This window comes from Myotis nattereri, assembly GCF_964212035.1.
Source record: "Myotis nattereri genome assembly, chromosome: 15".
NCBI classification, from domain to species: domain Eukaryota; kingdom Metazoa; phylum Chordata; class Mammalia; order Chiroptera; family Vespertilionidae; genus Myotis; species Myotis nattereri.
Window position 1 is genome coordinate 30,143,241 of NC_138090.1, and position 20,284 is coordinate 30,163,524.

At 57.9% G+C, this 20,284-nt stretch overlaps 1 protein-coding gene across 2 annotated transcripts in view; it reads right to left on the bottom strand.

Annotated features, from left to right (window-relative positions):
• The window catches only part of CBFA2T3 (CBFA2/RUNX1 partner transcriptional co-repressor 3), a 152,128-nt gene extending 133,026 nt beyond the window's left edge, over positions 1 to 19,102 (bottom strand). The window contains exon 1 of one of the 2 annotated variants that reach the window (XM_081108405.1): positions 18,604 to 19,102. In XM_081108405.1, the coding sequence (XP_080964531.1) occupies positions 18,604 to 18,796 (193 nt within the window). In that variant the 5' untranslated portion in view covers positions 18,797 to 19,102. The remainder of the gene's footprint in view (positions 1 to 18,603) is intronic. The other variant, XM_081108404.1, reaches the window with a different exon arrangement.
• Positions 19,103 to 20,284: the final 1,182 nt, after the last annotated feature.

The following is a 20,284-nucleotide window of genomic DNA, read 5'->3' on the forward strand; positions in this document are numbered from 1 at the left end:
TTTTCCCCATCCCTTTGCGGGTGGAGCGGTCTCCATGCTGAACCTTATCCCATTCTCTCAGGTGTCTTCGCTGGATGTGTGTGCAGCTTCTGGACAGTGAGCACTTGGCAGTCAGGGACTCTCCACTGTGCTCGGTAAACACCCTCCAGCGTCTGGCACATTGCAGCTTCGATAAATGTGGGCTTAGTTAGTTATTGCGACAGCAGAGGGAACTGCTCTCTCTACCGCCGGTCTCTCAGAGTGGACATTGAAAAGAGTGGGGTTGAGAGTCCTTGACTACAAGAGATCCAACCCTTTCATTTTGTATATGAGGAAATGGCCCCAGGGAGTTTGGTGATGTATTTTAATATGCCATTCATTTATTCATTGTTTGACAAAAAATTATCGAGCACACCATATGTGAGGCTCCATGGCTAGAGATAAAATACTTTGCCCTAAAAAATCTGAGACTAGGGTGAGATGGAAGAAATAGAGGCGGGGTGTGGGGGGGATAAATGATGTCTATCCAGGGACCCTGAGAGGCAGGAGCGTGGAGGGCCTCAGCCAGCTTGGTGAAGGCATGGAAGATCTTCTAAAAAAGGGAGGCCAGAGCTTCCTCATCAAGGAACAAGAGCGGGAAGAGCATGGGTGGGCCAGGGAGAGGCCCTGAGAGGGTGGGTCTGTGGTGCACATGTGGTCTTGCCAAGGATTTGGGGCACTCATGTGCCAGAATAAGGAGGATGGACCTGAAGAGGAGACGCATGGAAAGCTCTAAACCGGGTAGTGTGTCAGCTGTGCGCATCTCTCAGCCACCGAGGCTGCAGGAGAAGGAAGTGAGGAGTCGGGGTGTGCTGGGAGCTCTGACAGCAAGGAGCCGTGAGGATGGAGAGGGATGGTGGGCACAGGGGGACCAGGAGGTAGACAGGGAATAAGATCCAGCCACTAAATGCCAACTTGCTGTCCCCAAGCTGGGGCCAGGCCCAAGATCACGGAAGTAAACAGAGCTTCACAACTTTTCACTCGACATGTGTTGGGGAGTACCTACTGTGTGCAGGTGACGTGTGTGAACAGACAGATGTTTTACTCTTACCGCACAGCTCAAGAGACAAAGGCTCAGACAGGTGGTGTCTTGCTCAAGTTCTCACAGTACAGCTGACTGAGCTGGGGCAAAACACAGCCTCCTGACTCCCGTCAAGTGCTCTGCTGTACAGTCTCTCTTTGGGTGCCCCACAGTGCAGGGCGCAGTGGTGATGAATATATGGCCAGAGTGCCACACACATGCTCACATGTGCACCATGCACACACACTCACTGGCACAGAAGCACATGTGCATACACACAAATATACTTGTATACACTGTCACACATGAATGTGAATGGGTACACATGTGTATATGCACTCTCACACTTGTGTGCTCACACTCCCATACACTTGGGCAAGCACACACATATGCACACAGGTGCTCACACTCACACATAATGTATACATGCATGCATACGTGTAAAATGGACACACATGTATGCACACACATGCACATTGACACGTATGTGCACCTGCATGCGCTTGTGCTCACACAATCATGCCTGCGCACATACGTGTGTTCATGTACACACTTACACCCATGCATGCATGCACACACTCTCCTGGGCCTCTGTGCATACTCACAGTGCATGAACATTCTCACATATGTATGCTCATTCCCACAAATACACAAGCATGCACACACTTCCACACTCATACACACATGCATACATACATGTGTGCACACTCACACATGCTCACATTTATACATGTATGCACACATTCTTACAATGTGAGCTCACCATCCCACACTCATGTGCATGTGCACACACACCACTCTGAGTTCAGGTTGGGGGAGTCATGGGGGAGCTGCCCTTGCCCCCTGAGTCTTGGCAGAACACTCTTGAACAGGCAGTGAAGGCTGGACCAGCTGTGGGCACAAGGTGGTAGGAAAGGGTGGTGGGTGGGTGGGGTGCACAAGGGGAAACACCTGCCAGGTGTGGGTGTCCACATACACATGCCAGGCCAGCTCTCCTTGGGGCCCTGGCAGGATGCCTCACAGTGAAGTCTCCAGGGAACCCCAACACAGCAGCACGGAGGCCAAGTGCACCCTGCCTGGGGGTGGCCAGCACGCTCAGGAAAGATGTGAGAAGTGGTGGGTGCCCACAGCTTTGTCTGGCCCTGTGCTTGCAGATAATGAAACAACTTTGTTTTGATTATGCTTGTCAATGAGAGGGGCAGGCAGAGCCACAGTTTCCCTTGGCATGTCCCTGGTCCCAGGGTGGCGGTGCTTTTGGGGTGCTGGGTGCCCACAAACAGCATCCATCCCCACCCCTGACCTGCTCCTTCCCATGCCCCACTCCCTGTTCCGCCTGCAGCTTCTTCTCTCCCTTTTCCTCTCTTTCTCCCTCCACTTTTGTCCTTTTCTCTTTTTCTCTCCCTTCAGACCCACCCTCTCTTCCTGCAGCAACAAAGAAATCAACTGTCAGCCAGCCCTCCATCCCCACCCCACGGCTCTCTCCCAGAGACACTGATGGCAGACCTGTTTATTAACTTGCCAATCTTCCTCTCCTCCCCCGCCTCTCCCCTCCTCTCCCCTCCTCTTCCCTCCCCCTCCCCTTTATCCCTCTCCCCACTCCCATCCCTTCCCTCTCCTCCTTTTTCTCCTCTCCCATAGTCTTCATCTTTCTCTCTCTCTCCCCCTTCTCCCCTTTCTTTCTCACCCATTCTGTCTGTTTTCCTCATTCTCTCTTTCTCTCCATCCTACTCACCCCCCACCTCTCCCCTTTCTCTCTCCCACCTCTTAAAAGGCAAGAGAAATGGGAGTCAAGATCTTCTCTTGGCGATAATTATTGAAAAGTTCAGTGCAGAGACAGACAGCAATGCTGTGAGGAGGAGAGAAGGGGGAGAGAATATTAAAATGCATGTGCACAGCTTGGCTTTGCAGCAGATGTTGGCATAATTAGAGAGGAAAAAATTATGAAATTAATTTGTGGTTCAATGTAAATTTCAGCAATGGGGGAAAGCTGGGCTCAGTCACCTCATGTGCACAGATAGACACGCACACACGCACGCGCGCGCACACACACACACGCACACACACACACACACGCAGAACACCCCAGCTGCCAGGGAAGTGGTAATTGTCAGAACCTATCCAGGGGGAAAGACTGGCATGAAAAACAGGGAAGAAAGAGGGGGAGTTGATTCCTCCTCTTAAAGGCACAGGTACTCTGATGAACAGGAGGAGAAATGCCCCTCCCCCAAGGAGGAGGCAGGAACTTGAGGTACTGTCCAGCTGGTCAGGGTTCGAGCTCAAGCCCTCTGCTATCGCAACAGCCCAAGGAGGACACTGCTGCCCTCAGCTTGGGAGAGGTGCTCACCCAGCTGGGTGCTGCCTCTTGCCCCGGGTGTCCCTGAACCACCACTGTGGGCAGCTGTCCTCTGACTGAGGGGCACAGTCATCAGGACCCTCAGCGTGGTGTGATGCACTTCATGGTAGATCAGAAGGGAGAGAAATTCACTCTGGGGCGGGGACAGCAGTTCAGCTGGGCTGGGGGTTCGGTCAGGCAGTCGGAGTGGGGGAAAACATCCAGGTGCAAAGGCCCTGTGAGCGAAGGCAGGGAGGCCGGGTCATGCAAGTTTGGGGACAGTGTGTTGTCACTCAGGCTGGTCGTGAGGTACACTGAGGGGCAGGTGCCCAGCCAAAGCATTGTTCTTGTCCAGGTGGCACTGGGGAGCCATGGAGGTCCCGAGCAGGGGCGGGGTGTGCACAGAGCGGGGTGGCTCCTCTCCCCGAGCCTCCTAGCATGGGCTGCCTCTTTCTCTCCTTTATTCTCTGCCTTTGCCACCTTTGGTTCCCCCCCACACACTCGCCACCCCCCCCCCATTTCCATCCCCTTGAAAGGAGACTGTGCGTCCCCGCAGCAGGCAGATGTGGCAGCGGCTCCCTCTCCAGTGGCCGGCACAGGCCGGGCCACCCCTCTCGTGCTGTCCTCCACCAAGCTGGGCTGCCGGAGACCCCCTGGGCCTCAGTTTCCCTATCTGCTCGTTGAGGGCTAGGCAGGGGCTTTTCATCTGCACCCTGGGTGCCTAGGCTAGGGCAGAGGAAGGGGCGGTGGCCCCGGAAGCCTCTGTGCTTTGCTCTGACTGCCACCCCGGCCTCCCCAGCCTGAAAATAATGACAACTTATGTGTAAGCACAGCACCTGCCACCATCTCAGTGCACCCGCCATGCTGAGGAGCCACCTCACAGCCCAGCTTGGGAGCTCCAACCTGAGCCTTGGAACGCCAAGGCCCTGCCCCCCACTTCCTGTGGCCTCTTTCCGACTCCGAGCCCCCCATCACCTTCCTCAGCTTGGCCATTTCCAGTCATCCCGTTGAGGTGCTCCCGCGCATGTCCCTGAGCTCTGACATCGCACCTCATGGCCTCGAGCGCCGTTCCTGCCTGTGTGCGCCTCTCCCTGGTGCACTCTAGTCACCCCCTCCACTTCGCCCTCCACTCGCCTGGACACAACCCCTCCACTGGCCTAGGCCATTCAGCCCCTCACTCCCCAGTTGAGTCCTCACCCTGATGTGTCAGACTCCAGGCCTTCCTTGTCCAGGAAGCCCTCCCTGACCCCCCTCGGAAGAGTGGGGGCTCATCCCACACTGTCAGTGGTGTCTGCGCCCCTCCCCACAGGGTCATGAGCCTCTTCAAACACCACAAGGTGCGCTGCAGGCCCAGGGCTCATGCCTTCGGGCTCCTGGTTCTGCTCTGTCCTCTCGGGAGCCATGTCTGCACACCCTGAGATTCATTACGATGCCATTGGTTCTCCTCTGCCCCTTCAGGGCCTTGAGGAGGCTGAGAAGATAGGCCTCCCCAAGACTCAAGCATTGGAGTCCATGGAGTGCTTGCCCATGGAGCATCTGAGTAGCGGCTCTGCAGGCATCCACAGGGTGGTTGCTGGTTGCAGAATCACCTAGTAGGGGCTTTGTCATAACAGAGGTCAGGGGTCAACGTGGCCCCTGGGAGCCCTAGGCAACTGCAGAGGAGACAGCTGGGTGGTGATGGGGCTCCGTGACTTGCCCAGAGCCATTCAGCCCATGGGGCTGGGGCTGAATTTTCTCTGCCTGTCAGGGCCACGTGGACCCATAGCCTGTCTGCTGCCTTCTCTGGTTGGGGACATATCTGTGCAGGACTCTGGGCAGAGGCTGGAGCCTCTCTGAGACGCTCCTAATAACTCAAGCCCTGCCTGATGTCAGGGCTCAGGCCTCACCACCACTCCTCTCCACACCCTTCCTGCCCTGCTTGGTGCCAGGTGGTTTCTGGTCCTCTCCAAGGTGCTGAAATAGTACCAAGCTGGGACAAGGGGCCTGGGGGCGAGGGGCATCAGTGTGCTTCCTCTTACCGTCTCTTATCCCTGCCTGGCCAGCAGAGGCCGATGCCACCTCCACATTCTCTGATCTTGGCTCCCAAGAGTGAGGAGAGAAAGGGGCACACACAAACTCTGGGGACAGACAGATCAGTCCCCATGCTGCTCTCCCACGGGACTGAGCTGTTGTGACATTACCTCTCAGTTTCCCCTGCTGTCCAGTGGGAGTAATGCCGCCCACCTGCCCACTCAGATAGTACAGAAGGAGGCGTGATGGAGATCAGGCTCAGGCTCCTAGCAGCCCGAATGCAGGGGTGATGTTTGCAACTTGGGCCAGCAGCCAAGGGGCTCTCCCTGAATGCAGCCCCGGCTCCCTCCAGTCCCTGGCCCGAGAACTAGCTTCACCTCTTCGTTACTCTGCATTGTTTCATTGTTTCAACCCCCCTAAACTTACATCTTTACTTATCGGCTAAATAAGGAGCAGCAGAAAGGGAGGCTGAGGCTGGTGAGGACTGTCCGTGTGTCTGTGTGCACATGGGCATGCCCACCCTTCAGGGCAAGCTGCGGGTAGTAGGCTGTATGTGGAGGAATGAGTGTGCCAGTTGGGTCACGTGTCTTTACGTCCATCCGTGTGTGTGTGTGTGTGTGTGCGTGCGTGTGTGTGTGTGTGTGTAGACATGCATGTCCCGGGGTTATTCCCAGCAGCCCCCACCTCGCTCCACTCCCCAGCTCATTAAGGCTCTCCCATTATTCTGACATTTGTGCGCGTCACGTACCGGCAAGAAGTAATTTACTTAGAAGAAATTAAAAGTTCATTTTAATTGAGCGCACACTGCAGTATGCAAATGAGCACATTATGCACCCGATGCAGAGACAAAGCTATAATCAGTGGTTAACCCTATGCACGCCGGCTCCTCAGCTCCGGTGCTGCCTTGGCTTTGGGGATGGGTGGTCCTGGCCTTATGGAAGTCTCCCTGGCCCCAAGTGGGAGGGGGCTGGCCAGGTTGGGAGGGTCACATCCTCCCAAGCCCTCTATGCACTTTTTTTCCAGATGTTGACAACTGCATGAGCCCCAGTGCCCTAGGAAGAGATCCAGGCTCTGAGCCCCCCTCAGGCTCCAGCTAAGGCCCCAGACAGCAGGGACTCAGCCTGTCCCCGGGGGCACTCCATGGGGCTGGCTTCACCAAGCTCCCGGCAGCCCCAGCCAGCCCAAGTGCAGCAGCAGAGAATGCCTGAGCCTGATGCTCCTGTCCCATCACAGAGGGAGGGCCTCAGGGGGTGGGTGCTGAGAACATACTTTCCAGACCTGTGACCTCGAGGCCAGCATCCAGTGTGTACTCTGACCCCAGGAGAGAAAGATGGTGGTAGCCTCCCCTGAGAGGCAAGCGCATCACTGCAGCCCCGGGCCTGGTGGAATGAAGCAAGCACAGGGTGATCTGCAGGGCCAGTCCCACCATACCCTTCATATGCTCATGCTGGGCACATCTACCCACCTACCACCATCTACAGTTGCAGCCCTGGGAATTCAGAAAGGACAAGTGGCTTGCCTGAGTGATGGAGAAATCTTACGAAACAAAGCTGGCATCTGTCCTTGCACCAGTGCTCCACAGCTCCGTGTCCTGGAGGGGGCACCAGCCTGCTCTAGTACCTAGGGAGATACTTCAGATCCTTCCCCAGGGCCCTGATGGACCTCCAACAGGTGCACCGCCTCCACCCAAAAGATCAGGAAGTCCGAAAGCCTCACGGAGAGGCGCGTTTTAGCCATGTGACTGTGGTGCGGTCACAACCTCTGACCTCTCCCTCCCTCACCTGTCAGTGGGCAGCCTTAGGCCACAAGGGTGGCGTCCAGTGTCCTTTGTGATGTGCAGGTGTGGCCTGGGCAGGTCATTGCCTGTGTTCCCTCTCCTCCTCCTCCATCCCTTCCCTCTGTCTTCTCTCTGCGTCTTTTCTTTGGTCCTACCGCGCTGATGGCAGGCCGACACCTGTTTAGCGTGCCCATTCCACCCCGGAACAGTGGGGAGCAGGCAGGCTTCCCACCTTGTCTCCCACGGGGGCTTGGCCCTGGGCCGGAAGCCAGGCTCCCCCTGGAGCTTCAGTGGGTCCCTGGGAGGTTGTTTTTACATTGGATTTTCTCTACCTGTCAGACCTGGGATTGTTAATGACAGTGAAAATGAAGCTGGTTCGCAGATGTGAGCTGACAGCCAGCTGCAGGAGGCAGACAGATTACCTCCAGACCCAGCCCACATCGCCCGTGGAGCCAAACAAAGGAGCCATCCTGGCTCACTTGGATGAGCGAGGCCAGCAGGGGGCCGAGCAAGCTGCTCTCACCTACCCAACCAGTCACAGCTCCTTGGGGGCCTGTGTCCACATGCTCAGGGGTCTTGCTCCACTGGCTCCCCTCCTCCAGCGACAGCCCCTCACCTCGGCCCACGGTGCAGCTTTTGCGTCCATTCCTGTTTCACCTCACACGTTCCCTGAAGAAAGAGGTACTGGAGCTGGAGGCTGTCGCAACCAGGCAGTGGGACCCTGACGGTGGGTCTGAACTCACTGGGCCTGGTTGGGCCCAGGAATCTGCATCCTGAGCAGGTGTTTTGGGAACTCCATGAGGGTGGCTGGGACCACCCTGAGAAGCCCTATGGGCGCCCTCCCTCAGCACCGCCTGCTGACCCTGGGCCTCCTCACTTTCCTTTGCCAGAGGCAGGAGATGCTGGCAGTGATGTGGGCCCTTTTGAGCTCCCTGCAGTGACATTTTCCCAGCCTGGGGTGGGAGGGCGGCTAGTCTGCCTCTGTGTCTGCCAGGCTCCTGGGCTGTGCCCCTGACAGTTCTCCAGAACACCAGCCCTCCACCAGAGTCCCTGCGGGGTGACACCCTGAGAGGCCAGGGAGGTGGGGCGAGCTACTCTGCACTGGCTGTGTGCTTTGGGCCGGTCAGCCCGCTGTGCCTGTTTTTCCTACACCTCAGCCGCACATCTTGGCACCTTGACTGAGTGCGTAGGGGCTCCATAGTGGCTGCACGCCCCGCATCTTCATGCGCCCCCCCCCCCCCCCGCCAGCCAAGGGATCTATGCTAAGGGGCCAGCTGGGGGCCTGACCAGGTTGAAGGCATCGAGGGCGTGTCCAGCTCTGACTCACTCCCGCGGGCTCTGGGTGCCTTGGAACCAGCTGCTGTGTGGCCACGGGTCCGGGGCCACCGTTCACGTGCCAGCCCTCCTCCGCTTATTACAGCCAACAGCCTGGTTCTGCAGCTGTTCCCTCCGGCCCGCAGCTCCCAAGTGCTGGGCCAGACAGTGGCACGTTGGTGCCGTGTGTGCTTCTGTGGAGCACCTCCACCCCCGTGTTCCCTTCACCTTCCTTCCCTGCCCCCAGCCCATCCCCGTGTCCTCAGGCCTCACGTGCTGGGAAATGCATGTCCCCGTGTCCCACGTCATGGCCCGCTGATGGTTCTGCAGCTCCTGTCATCGTCAGCTTCGTTGGTTGAGCATGTGTTTTAATACCCACTGGCGTTGACTTCACTGAGCATGTGCTATGTGCCAGGCACATACATAACCCCGTGATAGGCATCCCATCCAGGCCATGCGAAGGTCAGTGGCAGAGCCCAGGCCTTCCAGAATCCAGGTCTCTGACCCCAAGCCCGTGTTCTTGGTCACAGTGTGCTGCTGAGCCAGGAGGGGGCAGCATGCTGGGCAGATTTCACATCTGGTGTGGGAGGCTAGCCCGCCGGGTTGCAGCCCCCAGAGTGCACTATTCCCTAGCTGCTAGCAGGTCAGGCAGCTGGGAGAATGGTTGGTGGGAGTAGGATGCCCATGGGTCTGTGGCCCAGACCTTTGATGCTGGCAGACACGCAGGCTCCTCAGTGATCTGCATGTGGGTGCAGACTAGCCCTAAGATGGGGCATTTGGAGCTCATCTAATTCTGGTAGCAAAGAGCAACTCCTGGAATCCCAGGGAGGAAGGTGGCTGTGGGAGAGGCACTGTGATTGACTAGTGATGTCTGTTCTGGCTCAGGTTGGGCCAGGCCTCTGGTGATGCAGTGAAAATGAGTCTTCAAGAGGGCAGGTGGCTGACCTGCCTGCGGACTCTGGTATCCATCTATTTGGTCATCCCTCTTCCAGAGCCTCCCGTGTCTTTTATTCATGCCCACGGCCCCCATGGGTTCTCAGGTTGCCCACAGCAGCTGCCCTCAAGTCCCCCACTCAGCCACTTCCTGTCATGGGGCACATTGTTTAGATTCTAAAGAAGATAAAATCCTGTGTGACCAGCTGTGGTGTAGGGTGTCTGAGCATTTTAGAAAATGCTTTTTCTTGTCCCACGTGTGGCGTGTGCTCCTAGTTGCTGTCAGGCGCCAGAACAATGGGCAGCTCTTATCCAGATCACCACATGTGGAACGGGCACGGGGGGGGCTCTCTGCATCTCGCCTCATCTGGTCCTCACCAGATCCCTGGGGGATGAAACACAGTGCCTGTTGTCATGTCTGCCGTGGTGAAGATCAGGCCTATGGCTTGAAACATCACCCCCATTAAACACTGTCTCTGGGTAAATAGCACCTGCATCACTGTGAGGCATCGTATCTTCTCTAAGTGGTCTCTGCTGTCCTAGTGAGTGGGAATCTCAACCATAGCACATGGTGGCGTTGCCTGAAGACACAATCCATGCCAACGGTGCCAAACATTTCATAGCATGTTATTCCATCCTGCAGCAACCCTCAAAAATATTAGTATTCACCTGGCAAGCTAGACAGAAGCTCAGAGTGGTTTAGTTGTTTGCCAGGGGACACACCTTGCTCAATCTGTCAACAGGGGCCTTTCACAAACATTTCCAGTTTCTGAGACCTCACAAGCCCTGAATCTGATCAGAACAAAGAATCCAGCTCCCCAATGGTTCTGGGTGCCCTCTGCCTCCCAGGCATTTCCTCTCACCAGCTCCATCACTTAAAGAGACATCCTTCCCTGACAGTGAGAATACTCCTCCTGCAAAGACTGGGGCAAATGCCTCCTCCTCTAGGAAGCCTGCCTTGACCACTCCAGCAGAAGCTCATCTTCCTCTCTGAAATTGGAGGGTTCTCACACCACCTGTGGGAAAGACCGCCATGTGTACCTCCTATGTCCCTGGCACTGTACTGAGATTGGATTTGGTGTGCTGTGGAGGTTGTGGAATAAATAAATGGATAAAGATAATGGGGACACTAAGGAGATCCAGGTATCTCTAATTCCTAAAAATTGTAGGCGATGGTCAGCCAAGGAAAGCACTTTGGCATCATTAGCAGATCTGTCCCCAGACCACCACCACCACAGTGCCTGTATCTCCTGGTCCCAGAGGTGCCCCTATGTGGACCCTGCAAAAAAAAGAGGAGCTGCCAGGCACCCTGGAGCTGAGACACAGCAGGAGGCCGAGGTGAGCCAGGAGGCTTGGGTAGGCTGGTTGTGCCCTTACCATCGCACCCTCTTCCCAAGGCTGCAAACAGCAAGCAGGAAAGAGTTAAGTCCTCTGTGAGCCACTGGAGAAGGAAGTGGTAAACAATTTTTCTCTCCTTCGGCTAAATTAATATGCAAATTCCTAAACCCCCTCCTACTCCCTTCCCCTGCCTTGAAATTAGCGAGGTAGACTGCTCAGCTAATTACGCATTCAAACGAGCAGGCTGCGTTCTCAGAGCTAAGGGGATGCTGAAATGATTGTGAGAAGATGGAACTGACATTCGAGCACACCCCTTCTGGTACATCCGGAGCTGCTCCCCGGTGCCTGGCAGATGTGACCCAGCAGTGACCGCCAATCACCCACGCTCGGGACAGGGGTGCAAGGTCCCATCCACTCTCTGGCCCTGGCAAGGGGAGACCCTGAGCACCATCCCTCTTCCCCACCAGCCAAACCCTACATTCTTCCTGCAACAGGCTTTGCAGGAGGAGTGTTCTCACTGGCAGGGAAGGATGTCTCTTTTGGTGCCTGTGGTCAGGACCAACAGCAGCCGGAGCCAGGCAGGGTGGTCAGCTCCGCGACTGGGTCTAGGACAGTGGTCTCATGCTGTGTTGGATGAGCCCCGGAGCTGTATGCAGAGGTTATCGTGTGGGGCAGGCAGGGGTTGGCTGAACATGTGGGACCCTCGCCCCCAGCTCCCTCTCAGGGGCACGCCTCTCACGAGTTGTGGTTCTGGGTTAAATTTCATTCCGAAAGGTGTTTGCCTGCAAAGTGGGGGTTGAACAGCAGGAGAGAGGAGGGAACAAAGGCTGCTTGGGCACCAGGAGTGCGTAGTATCAGCAGGAAGCTGGCAGGCTTGGGAGCTAAAGATGGCCCAGACCACCACACACACATTCTCTCTCTCTCTCTCTCTCTCTCTCTCTCTCTCTCTCTCTCTCTCTCTTTCTCTCTCTCCTTAAAGGGCCCCATCCTTCCTCTGCCCGTAAAGCCAGAGCTCCCTGCCCATCAGTCCCAGGCCTCCTGACCCATCCGTGCAGCCTCCTCTCACATTCCCTCAGCAGCCTTACCCAAAGGGGACTATCCCACAAGTCTCCCCGCACCTCCCCCTCAGTCACCCACCCTGGGCCAAGCTGCCCACCAAATACCCCAGCCCAGGCCTTGTCCCCTCCCCCCATTCCCTAGCCCACTTCTCCGGAGAAGCCTTGTAATGCTACATATGGCATTTAATGTCCTGGAGTCTGAGAGGGTCTCCCCAGCTTGTCTCCAAGCCCCTACAAGACAGCACCTTGTGCTGGACTCTAGCAACCATGGCTCCTGGCCCTCAACGCAGCATGCCAGGGATCTGCCCACAGAGTAGCCTGTGAGGTGACTGTTAGGTGCCCCGTCCTGCTAGACACACTGGTAGCCACAGAGAACAAGGCTTCTTCGCTTGTTTCCCCCACCTGTGCGATAGGACCGTTGGGCTAGATACTCTCCAAAATCCTTGTTAAAATTCCGAGTCCAGGACCCTGTTCATCAACATGTCCATCTGTCCCTCCCTCCCTCCCTAGCACTGACTGAAGGCCCTGGGTGCCCAGCACTGACCTCAGGAAAAAGAGTGGGGTTGGGTTCCCGAGAGAGGTAGAGTTCCAGAGTGACCCTCCTCTCCGGGGAGAAGGGACGTGAGGGACACCGCGAAAGCAAGACAAGAAGGCAGGGATGACGCCAACGGTACCTGCGGGGCTCCTTGGCCCTCAGGTCCAGTGAGAACCAGCAGGGCAGACAAACACTCCGCCCTGTGCAGCTGACTTTTTTCTGCTTATCCCAGGAATAACCTAGATTTCCAGAGTTAGGAGGGTCAGGAAGGCGAGCAGAAGCACAAAGGCCCCACCAGTGGCCAGCCCAACAGGGGTGGATGGGGGACATTAAGAACCCATTGAAGGCAACGAAGTGGCTGGGCTCTCCCATGAGGCGTGATGTGCGATCAGCTTCTCCTCACACAGACAGACAGTCAGATGAATTGGGGGGGAAGGGGAAGGAGGGAGTAAAGGAAGAAGGATTGCCCAGGAGCAGCCAGCATCACTGCGGATCAATAAGGACCTGAAGCTCTGGGCAGCAACAGTGAATAATAAATAAATATAACAAACAGGCAAGAGGGTTCACTGGGCCTCGTGGGGAGGCCTTGGGAGGGGCCAGGAGCTTGAACCTTGGGTGACAAAGGAGGTGGGGTGTCAGGGGGAGGGGGCCTAAGAGTGCAGTGTCCAAGGCAGAATTCACTTCTGGAGCCAGTGGGTGATCTGATGCTGAGAAAGGCCAAGGCTGCCCTCTAGTCTGATGCTACCAGGTGTGACGTGGGCCTGGAAGAAGGGCTCCGATGGCCGCCATACCAGACCACACACCTGACCCCACACTGCACCCCAGTGGTGCTGTTGGGTGGGCATTGACCACTCTGAGCAGGGACCTCTGGGCCGGGAGAGGGGTTGGAAAGTCACTCTTCTCGCCTCCCCAGAAGCAGCCTCCTCCCGGGAGGTGCAGGGCTGCCCGGAGTCAGGGTGTGGGGTGCTTTGCGCCTCTGATGGTGATGCATGGCCCTGCTAATTCGCCACACACGGCTGTCAATCCTGGTGCAGCTGCTGCCCCCGCCCTCTAGGCGCGCAGTGATGCCAGGCTGCGGAGCACACTGCAAATTAGCACCATTTGTTTTGCAGAACATGTTCTGTTTCTACACTACACGCATAGCTTATTACCTCACCAGCAGCGCGGGGGAGAGGCAGCTGGGGCTGGGGGCTCCCCCAAGCCTACCGCCTGCGATGGGAGGCACTGCGATCTTTGAAGGGCTGTTGCCCAGCTCGGGGGAGGGGGGATCATTCCCGGGGAAGGGTCCCATCTCTTGTCTGCCCATCCTGGTGACAGGGCTCTGGGCCTGACACTGCCAGGCAGCTTCATGTCTGCACTGTCCGGCTTTGTGGCCTTGGGGAGGTGATTTGACCTCTCTGAGCCTTGAATGTGGAGCCTTCGCATCCGCCTCCAGACAATTAGACAAAACCACTGGGGCAAAGCTCAAGCTCGACTCTCAGTAACTGGCACCTTATGGAGCTTTTATCCTGTCACTCTAGGTGACAGTTACCAAGGTCAGAGCAGGCAGTTAAGGACAAAGATTCAGCCCAGAGGCCAGGGCGGTGGTGAGGCTCCGTGCAGACATGGGGAGGGCTGGAGCCCTGGAGCCACCAGGAGCCCCTTCCAGGCCAGGGCCTGCCCCTGCGAGTGGGCAAAGTGGAGCACAGGCTTGGGCCCTGGCTCTGATCCTGGCAGTCTCCTAGAGCAGGTGGGCCCCTGAAAGCACCCAAGGAACACATGTTGCCCAGGGAAGCCGATGGGGCAGGACTCGGGCTTCCCTGTGGCCACCACCTACAGACCAGAGCGTCATGGCCCTGTCGCACAGCGGGCTCCCCTGCCCCCTGTGGGGGTCTCAGGAGCAGCCATCTGCCCCCACCGCCCCGCTCCAGACCAGGGAGACCTGTCTAGGCAGAGACCAAGTGAAGGAAAGACCACTCTGGGTAAGGCACATCCACTGGCCCCTTTCCCTCCTCCTGAGCTCCCCAAGCCACCCACTCTGGGGGCTTCGCTCTGCCATCCAGGTGTGGGGTCCAGAGCAAGGCGGTGCCTGGGAACTCACACAGCATAGAGAAGCCGCTAATCTCCCAGCAGCCCTTGCTCCAGTGAGAGTCAACAGGCCCCTGCAGGAGGGCTGGGCAGCCTTGATGGCCCTTCAGGGAAGGATGGTCCAGTCCAGAGTTCAAGATTTCCGAGTCCCTCACCCAGCCAACAGCAGCGAGGGCTCCTTGGCCCTTCCTTCCTAAAGGCAGATAAACCGTAAGTTTCCTCTGGGCCCAGGCTCTCCTGTTCTCCTTGAAGGTGGACCCAGGGACAAGGTGGCAGAAGGGTTGTCTAGATCTATGGTGACTGATGTCAGGGGGCGGCCTGGGCTGAATGGAGCCTGGTCACTACCTGTTGGCATTTCCTCAGGGCAATTCAGGCCAGGCACCAAGCCAAGAGTCATCCTTCTATGCACTCTAGTGTGGCCGGGACCATTTTACAGATAAGAAGGTGGAGGCTCAGAGAGGACAAAGCAAGCACAGAGCTGGAGCTTGAAGTGGGCCTGGCCGGCCCCAAGCCGTGCACTGAACGTCAGCACTGCCCCCACACTCGTGGAAGGTTACATGCTCTGCATCCCTCCATCCCCCATCCCTTCATTACCACCCCCGCCCCTGACTGTGCACCAAGTGGACAGAGGTATCAAGTTTCACAGAGTGTGAGGGAGTCACCTGAGCCCTGTGTATGCCACCCTCACCCTCCTCTCCTCTCTATCCAGCCCCCATCCTCTCATCCATCAACACAGCTATGAGGACCGATGGAGTCTCACCTTCCTGAACAGACACACCCCATAGATCCACCAGGCGGGGGCATGAGTCCAAATCAGGGAGAGAAGGGTGGGGCGCCCAAGTCTGTCCCTGCCTGAGCAGAGGTACAGAGGTGCTGGCTGAAGGGCCAGGGCGGGGCCAAACAGGAGGGTGCAGGCAGCCAGCCTCAGAATCATCCATCGGTGAGTGTCGGGCCAGGGCTCACCCAGGCAGGTGGCTCTCCGATGGCCATCCACAGGCATGGACAGCAGGGCTTGGGCCTGGAGCCCCAGCCGCCAGTTAGTGCTCCCATTTTGTAGAGCGCAGCGGCAGGATGGGGAGACTGTGGGGCTGGGTGCAGCAGCCCACCTCACCCCAGGCCGGATGTGCACAAGGAGCACTAGCCAACCTGTGGGAGCCATTTGCAGTTAGGGGGCACTGGAGAAGTGGCCCTGTTGAAACCCCACACCCAGCTAGCCCCAGTGCCAGTCCCAACCATAGCCTCCTGCCTTCCTGTACTCGCTTCTCCTAGACATGGCTGGGGAGTGGACACAGCGACGGAGATCCTATCCATTGCATTTCAGGGACCTGGGGTGACACCTGGGCTGGCCACTGGGAAGCTGAAGACAGGGTTCTCCATGGACTTTGCGAGGCCTAGTGGGTGGTGAATATCACATGTGTCTGGCCCAGAGCACAGGGCCAGTCCATTTCACTTGACATTATGGAGTCCAATTTCCATGTACAGAAATGGCTCATAATAGGCTTTCAGCTGATATGGTACAAACAGATGGAAGGACGGGTGGACAGATGAATAGAAGATCAGTCGATGGATGGACAATGAAATGGATGGATGGATGGATGGATGGATGGACAAATGGGTGGACAGATGGATGGCAGGTGACCGTAGGGCCAGCAAGAGCTCTGCCCACCACACACAAGAGGGCATTTCGGTGGGCTATGGGCCAGGTCTTGTTGGTGTGGAATGGAGGCCATCAGAAGCTATGGGTCCTCTCCTGCTGGGCTGCAGCGTAGGATAGCTTGTTCTCACATGGGTGGCTAAGACTTGGGGGATGGCAGGGTAAGTGGGGATGGTCATTCCCAGGACCCTCTGGGAGGTGTGGAAGCCGCGGAGGCTTTTCTGCCAAGAGGCAGAAAGACTTCATGAATATTTCATTAGGGAAGCAATGTGGCGGTAGAGGAACATCTGGTGGACTCTCTAGGGAGCTGGGAGCCCATGCAGGAAGCAGGGCTGTGAAATTCGGAGGTGGTATGAGGGGGTACTGGCCTCTGCTGCTGAGGACAGCTCTCTCCCTGGCATCACACTGGCTCGGGCCACCCCCCACCCCAGTCTGGGGACAAAGGCCCGCCAGTGGGGGCAACTCTGGGCAAGGCTGAGGGGGTGGACATCATGAATCAGCTTCCTGGTTCCCCCACAGCACGGCTCCTTCTGCCTACTCTCCCCACCCAGGCCCGAGGCCAGGTCAGAGCTGCTCAGGGGACGGGACCCTGGATCTCAATTTCCAGATGAGGCCACAGGCTGGGTCAAGACTGGGACCAGGGGCGGCTCAGGAGGCAGAGGACGCCACCTGGACTTAATGGGCGTTGGGCTGTGGAATGGGGCTGTGGTTGGGGGGTTTCCTGCCTCCCATCGCTGGAGGCACAGTGGACCACTGCCCGCAGCCCCTCAGGCTCTGAAATCCCCCGATGGGTGCTCAGACCAGGGTTCACCTGGGACAGAGCAGCCCCTACCTTGGTAGTGGGGGAGTCACAGCTGGTGATGGAGAGTCCTAGGGGCTGGGGCTGGAAAGACCCGGGCAAACCTGCACCTGTGCCAGGGCATGATCCACAGGACCCACCTGATCCAAACCAGCCTACATGCTGAACGGTGCCTTCCCTCCTCACAGCCAACCAAGCTGAGGCTCTGAGACCTCCGGTTGTTCCGTTGTGTGCAGACCCTGGATTCGGCTCCTGGCCAGCACCCAGGGCCATCACACTAGCTTCCAGGGCTGCCAGGCTGGGCCTGGGCACACTCTCCAAAAGTGACCATTCCCTGCTGATCAAGCCCATCACTGAGGGCTCCTGCTCTCTGCCCAAACAATCTTGAGGTTGGTCCTCTGCCAGAGCCTGAGCCCTTCCTGAATCCCCAAAGCACCTCTTGTTCCATCCCCACCTGCCTAACTCCAACCCCATGTTCCCTGGGCCCCTCAGTGCTGGGTCACCCCACATTGCTGCCCCGCAGCCAGCCCAGACCTTGGAAGCTCCTCACTGCCCTCCCAGGGCTAGGCTCCTTGGCCTTCACACTCTCACAGCCCAAGCCCCTTCCTATTGGCAGAGCTGGGACTGGCCACTGCCCGGGGCACAGGCCCCCTGCCCTTTCCTGCCACGTGCCCGAGGCCCCCTGGTGCCACCTTCTTTCTGGATCTACGCTGACTGCTCTGAATATCACACAGGACAGCATATAGCCCAGAGTCCCTGGAGTGGCAACGGTGTCCCCCCCGGTCCTGTGCCCCAAGCCCAAGGTCTGTGTCCCTGTACCTTTTGCCCCATGTGTTTGGAGGTTCCTCCCACCCTCACCCCATGGAGGGGTAGCTGGGCACTCCACTCGAGTCCTCCTGCCACCACCTCCTCCGGGTAAGAAGTCCACGTAGCTTCTCCCACCGCCTTGGCCCTTCCTGCCCAGCCAGGCTTTGTCCTTGGGACCCCCCAGGCATGGCTCCTCCCCTCCCGGGCAGCTCGCCCCCTGCCCTCGGCAGCTGGGCTCCTTGGCACAGCCGCCTGCGCTCCCTCTGATGGCCACGTTTGGCTGTGGTCCCACCAGCCTGCACACAGGCACTGCGGTGCCAAGCCAGGCTGTAGGGCTCTGGGCAGATGGGAGGGAGGGAAGTAAGATGCTTCTCCTGGGATCTCCCAGCCCCTCCAGGTGTCACCCTCCAGCCCTCCTCCCATCCCCAACTGAGTCCCTGGGTTGGCCCTTGAGAAGAAACAGACAGACATTCAAGGACGGTTTGGGGACACTATTCCAAAAACGGGGCAGCGAGGACCTGGCCCTAAGAGCCAGCAGAGCATGGGGTGGAGGGGACTCAGCCCAAGACCCCAGAGGGAGGGGCCTGAGTACCAGAGGCAGAGGCACTGCCACACCAGGGACCCCGGATGTGGTTGCTGTCCTCTTACACCCTGACACTACCCGTACCCAGCCGGCCAGCCCTGCTTTAATCCTCTGTGCAGGGATGGCACCTGCGCCACCCGAAGGACCCCTGGCCACCACACCTGTACACACAGGCCCCAGTGTGGTGGACCACCTCTTATGCCCATGGCAGTGCTCAGGGAGCCAGGGGTGAAAAGATTGAACCTGCTGGCCCAGAACCCCGCTGGCCACAGCCATCCCCGCAGGCAGCTGTGCCATGTCACCTGCACCCAGGCCAAGACCCAGCCACCTGCCCAGTGAGCCCCACTCATTTGTTACCTGTGTCTCGCCGGCCGCCACTGTCCAACTGCTCCCAGCCGGGTCCTCCGTGGCTCCGCTGCCAAGCGGCTGCCGCCTCCCCAGGATGGGCTGCCAGCGATTTGCTGTGGTTTTTGTTTGTGAGTTTTGCCCCCGTGAGTCCGCGGCACCCAGGAGGCGCCCAGCCTGCTGCTCGTCCATGGCAAGCGTCCATCTTCCCCGCGCAGCGGCTCCTCACCTCTCCCTCCTCCTGTCCCCATGGTGCCAGCTCAGAGGCAACTGGCACGGACGAAGCCCGGCCAGCCTCTTGCAGCTGGGTGTAGCCACGCTTCTTTTTTTTTTTTTTTGTATTTTAAACACACACACACATACTCACACATGCACACACACACATGCCAAGCCCCCCGCCCCCGACAACATGCATCCCTTCTGTCAGGAGCAGCCCCAGCCAAGAAAGCCCAGAAGCGGGCGGCGGCAGAGAGCCGGGCTGCCGATCAGTGGAAACCCCAGCCCCGAGCCCATCCCTTCCTCTCCCATCACCCTCCTCTTACGTAAGAACATCACATTCATGCCGCACTTAGGAGCCTCCTGATTGGGTCCACCTTGTCGCCGGCCTGGTCCTTCCGCCCACCCTGGCCCCAGCCATCCTGGCCCCCTGCCCAGCCCCCAGACTCAGCTTTGCTGCTCCCGTCCCTTCCCTGAGGTATGTTTATTTATGGCGTGTCCACCCCAGGCCACGTGCCGAACAGCCAACTAGATGGAGGGGGGCCTGGCCTCCTGGAGCTGACAATCTAGCCAGGGATGGAATTAGACCCGCGGCTGTGGGGAGATGTGCTGGTACTGTGATGCACAAGCCTGGCTATAGGGTAGCGACGGAGTCTACTTGAGGGGTCAGAGTAGGATCCCAAGTGGATGTGAAGGTCAAGGCCAGTCTCAGGTCAGCATGGAGATGCAAGAAGAGACCTTGGTCAGAACTCCAGCTGATAAGGCAGTAGGTGGATGCTGCCAGTGTCTTCTCAAGGCCATTAGCACCCTCTCCCTTTTGCTTAGACAACCCCAGTGGGTGAGCCCACCACCTGCCATGTCCCTGGAGCAGAGAGTGGTCGATTTGGGGCACAGGGAAATGTTGGAGGCAGATGCAGCTGTCACGTGACCCCACCTTCACCCTTCCCTGCTCTGAGCACAGGCTGGGTGTCTGGAGGTAGAGCCGGAAGCAGTGGCCTGGGTGACCCCAGGAGTGGCCATTCAACATACTTCCCACCTCCCGCCTTCTCATCATCCAGGAAAAACAACCCTGCTTGCAGGTTCCCTTGCCAAGTCTCCCATGAGCCTGGCAGGTGACCGACATCCTCGCAGAGGCAGGTGGGAGGCAGGCACCAGGGCAGGATGTCGACACAGCCAGAGGGCAGGTAGGAGTGGTCCTCTCGGGTCTGGCCTGGGCCGTCTGGCTGGGGTCCATTTGGAAACCCCAAGGCCAGGTTGGCTCTGGGTCTAAGGTGACTCTGAGTCAACTTGCCTGATCCAGATGGCCTCACCAGAAGGCCGCCCCTCAGCTGTGACTGGAAGGCGTGGCTGATGGACCGATGGACTCCGAGTGGTGGAAGCTCTTACAAGCCTCTTGTCTTCAGGCATCGCTCTGCTTTCCCAGGTATTCATTTTTAATTACCAATTACCCTAAGGACTTGACGACCTTAGTTAGCCT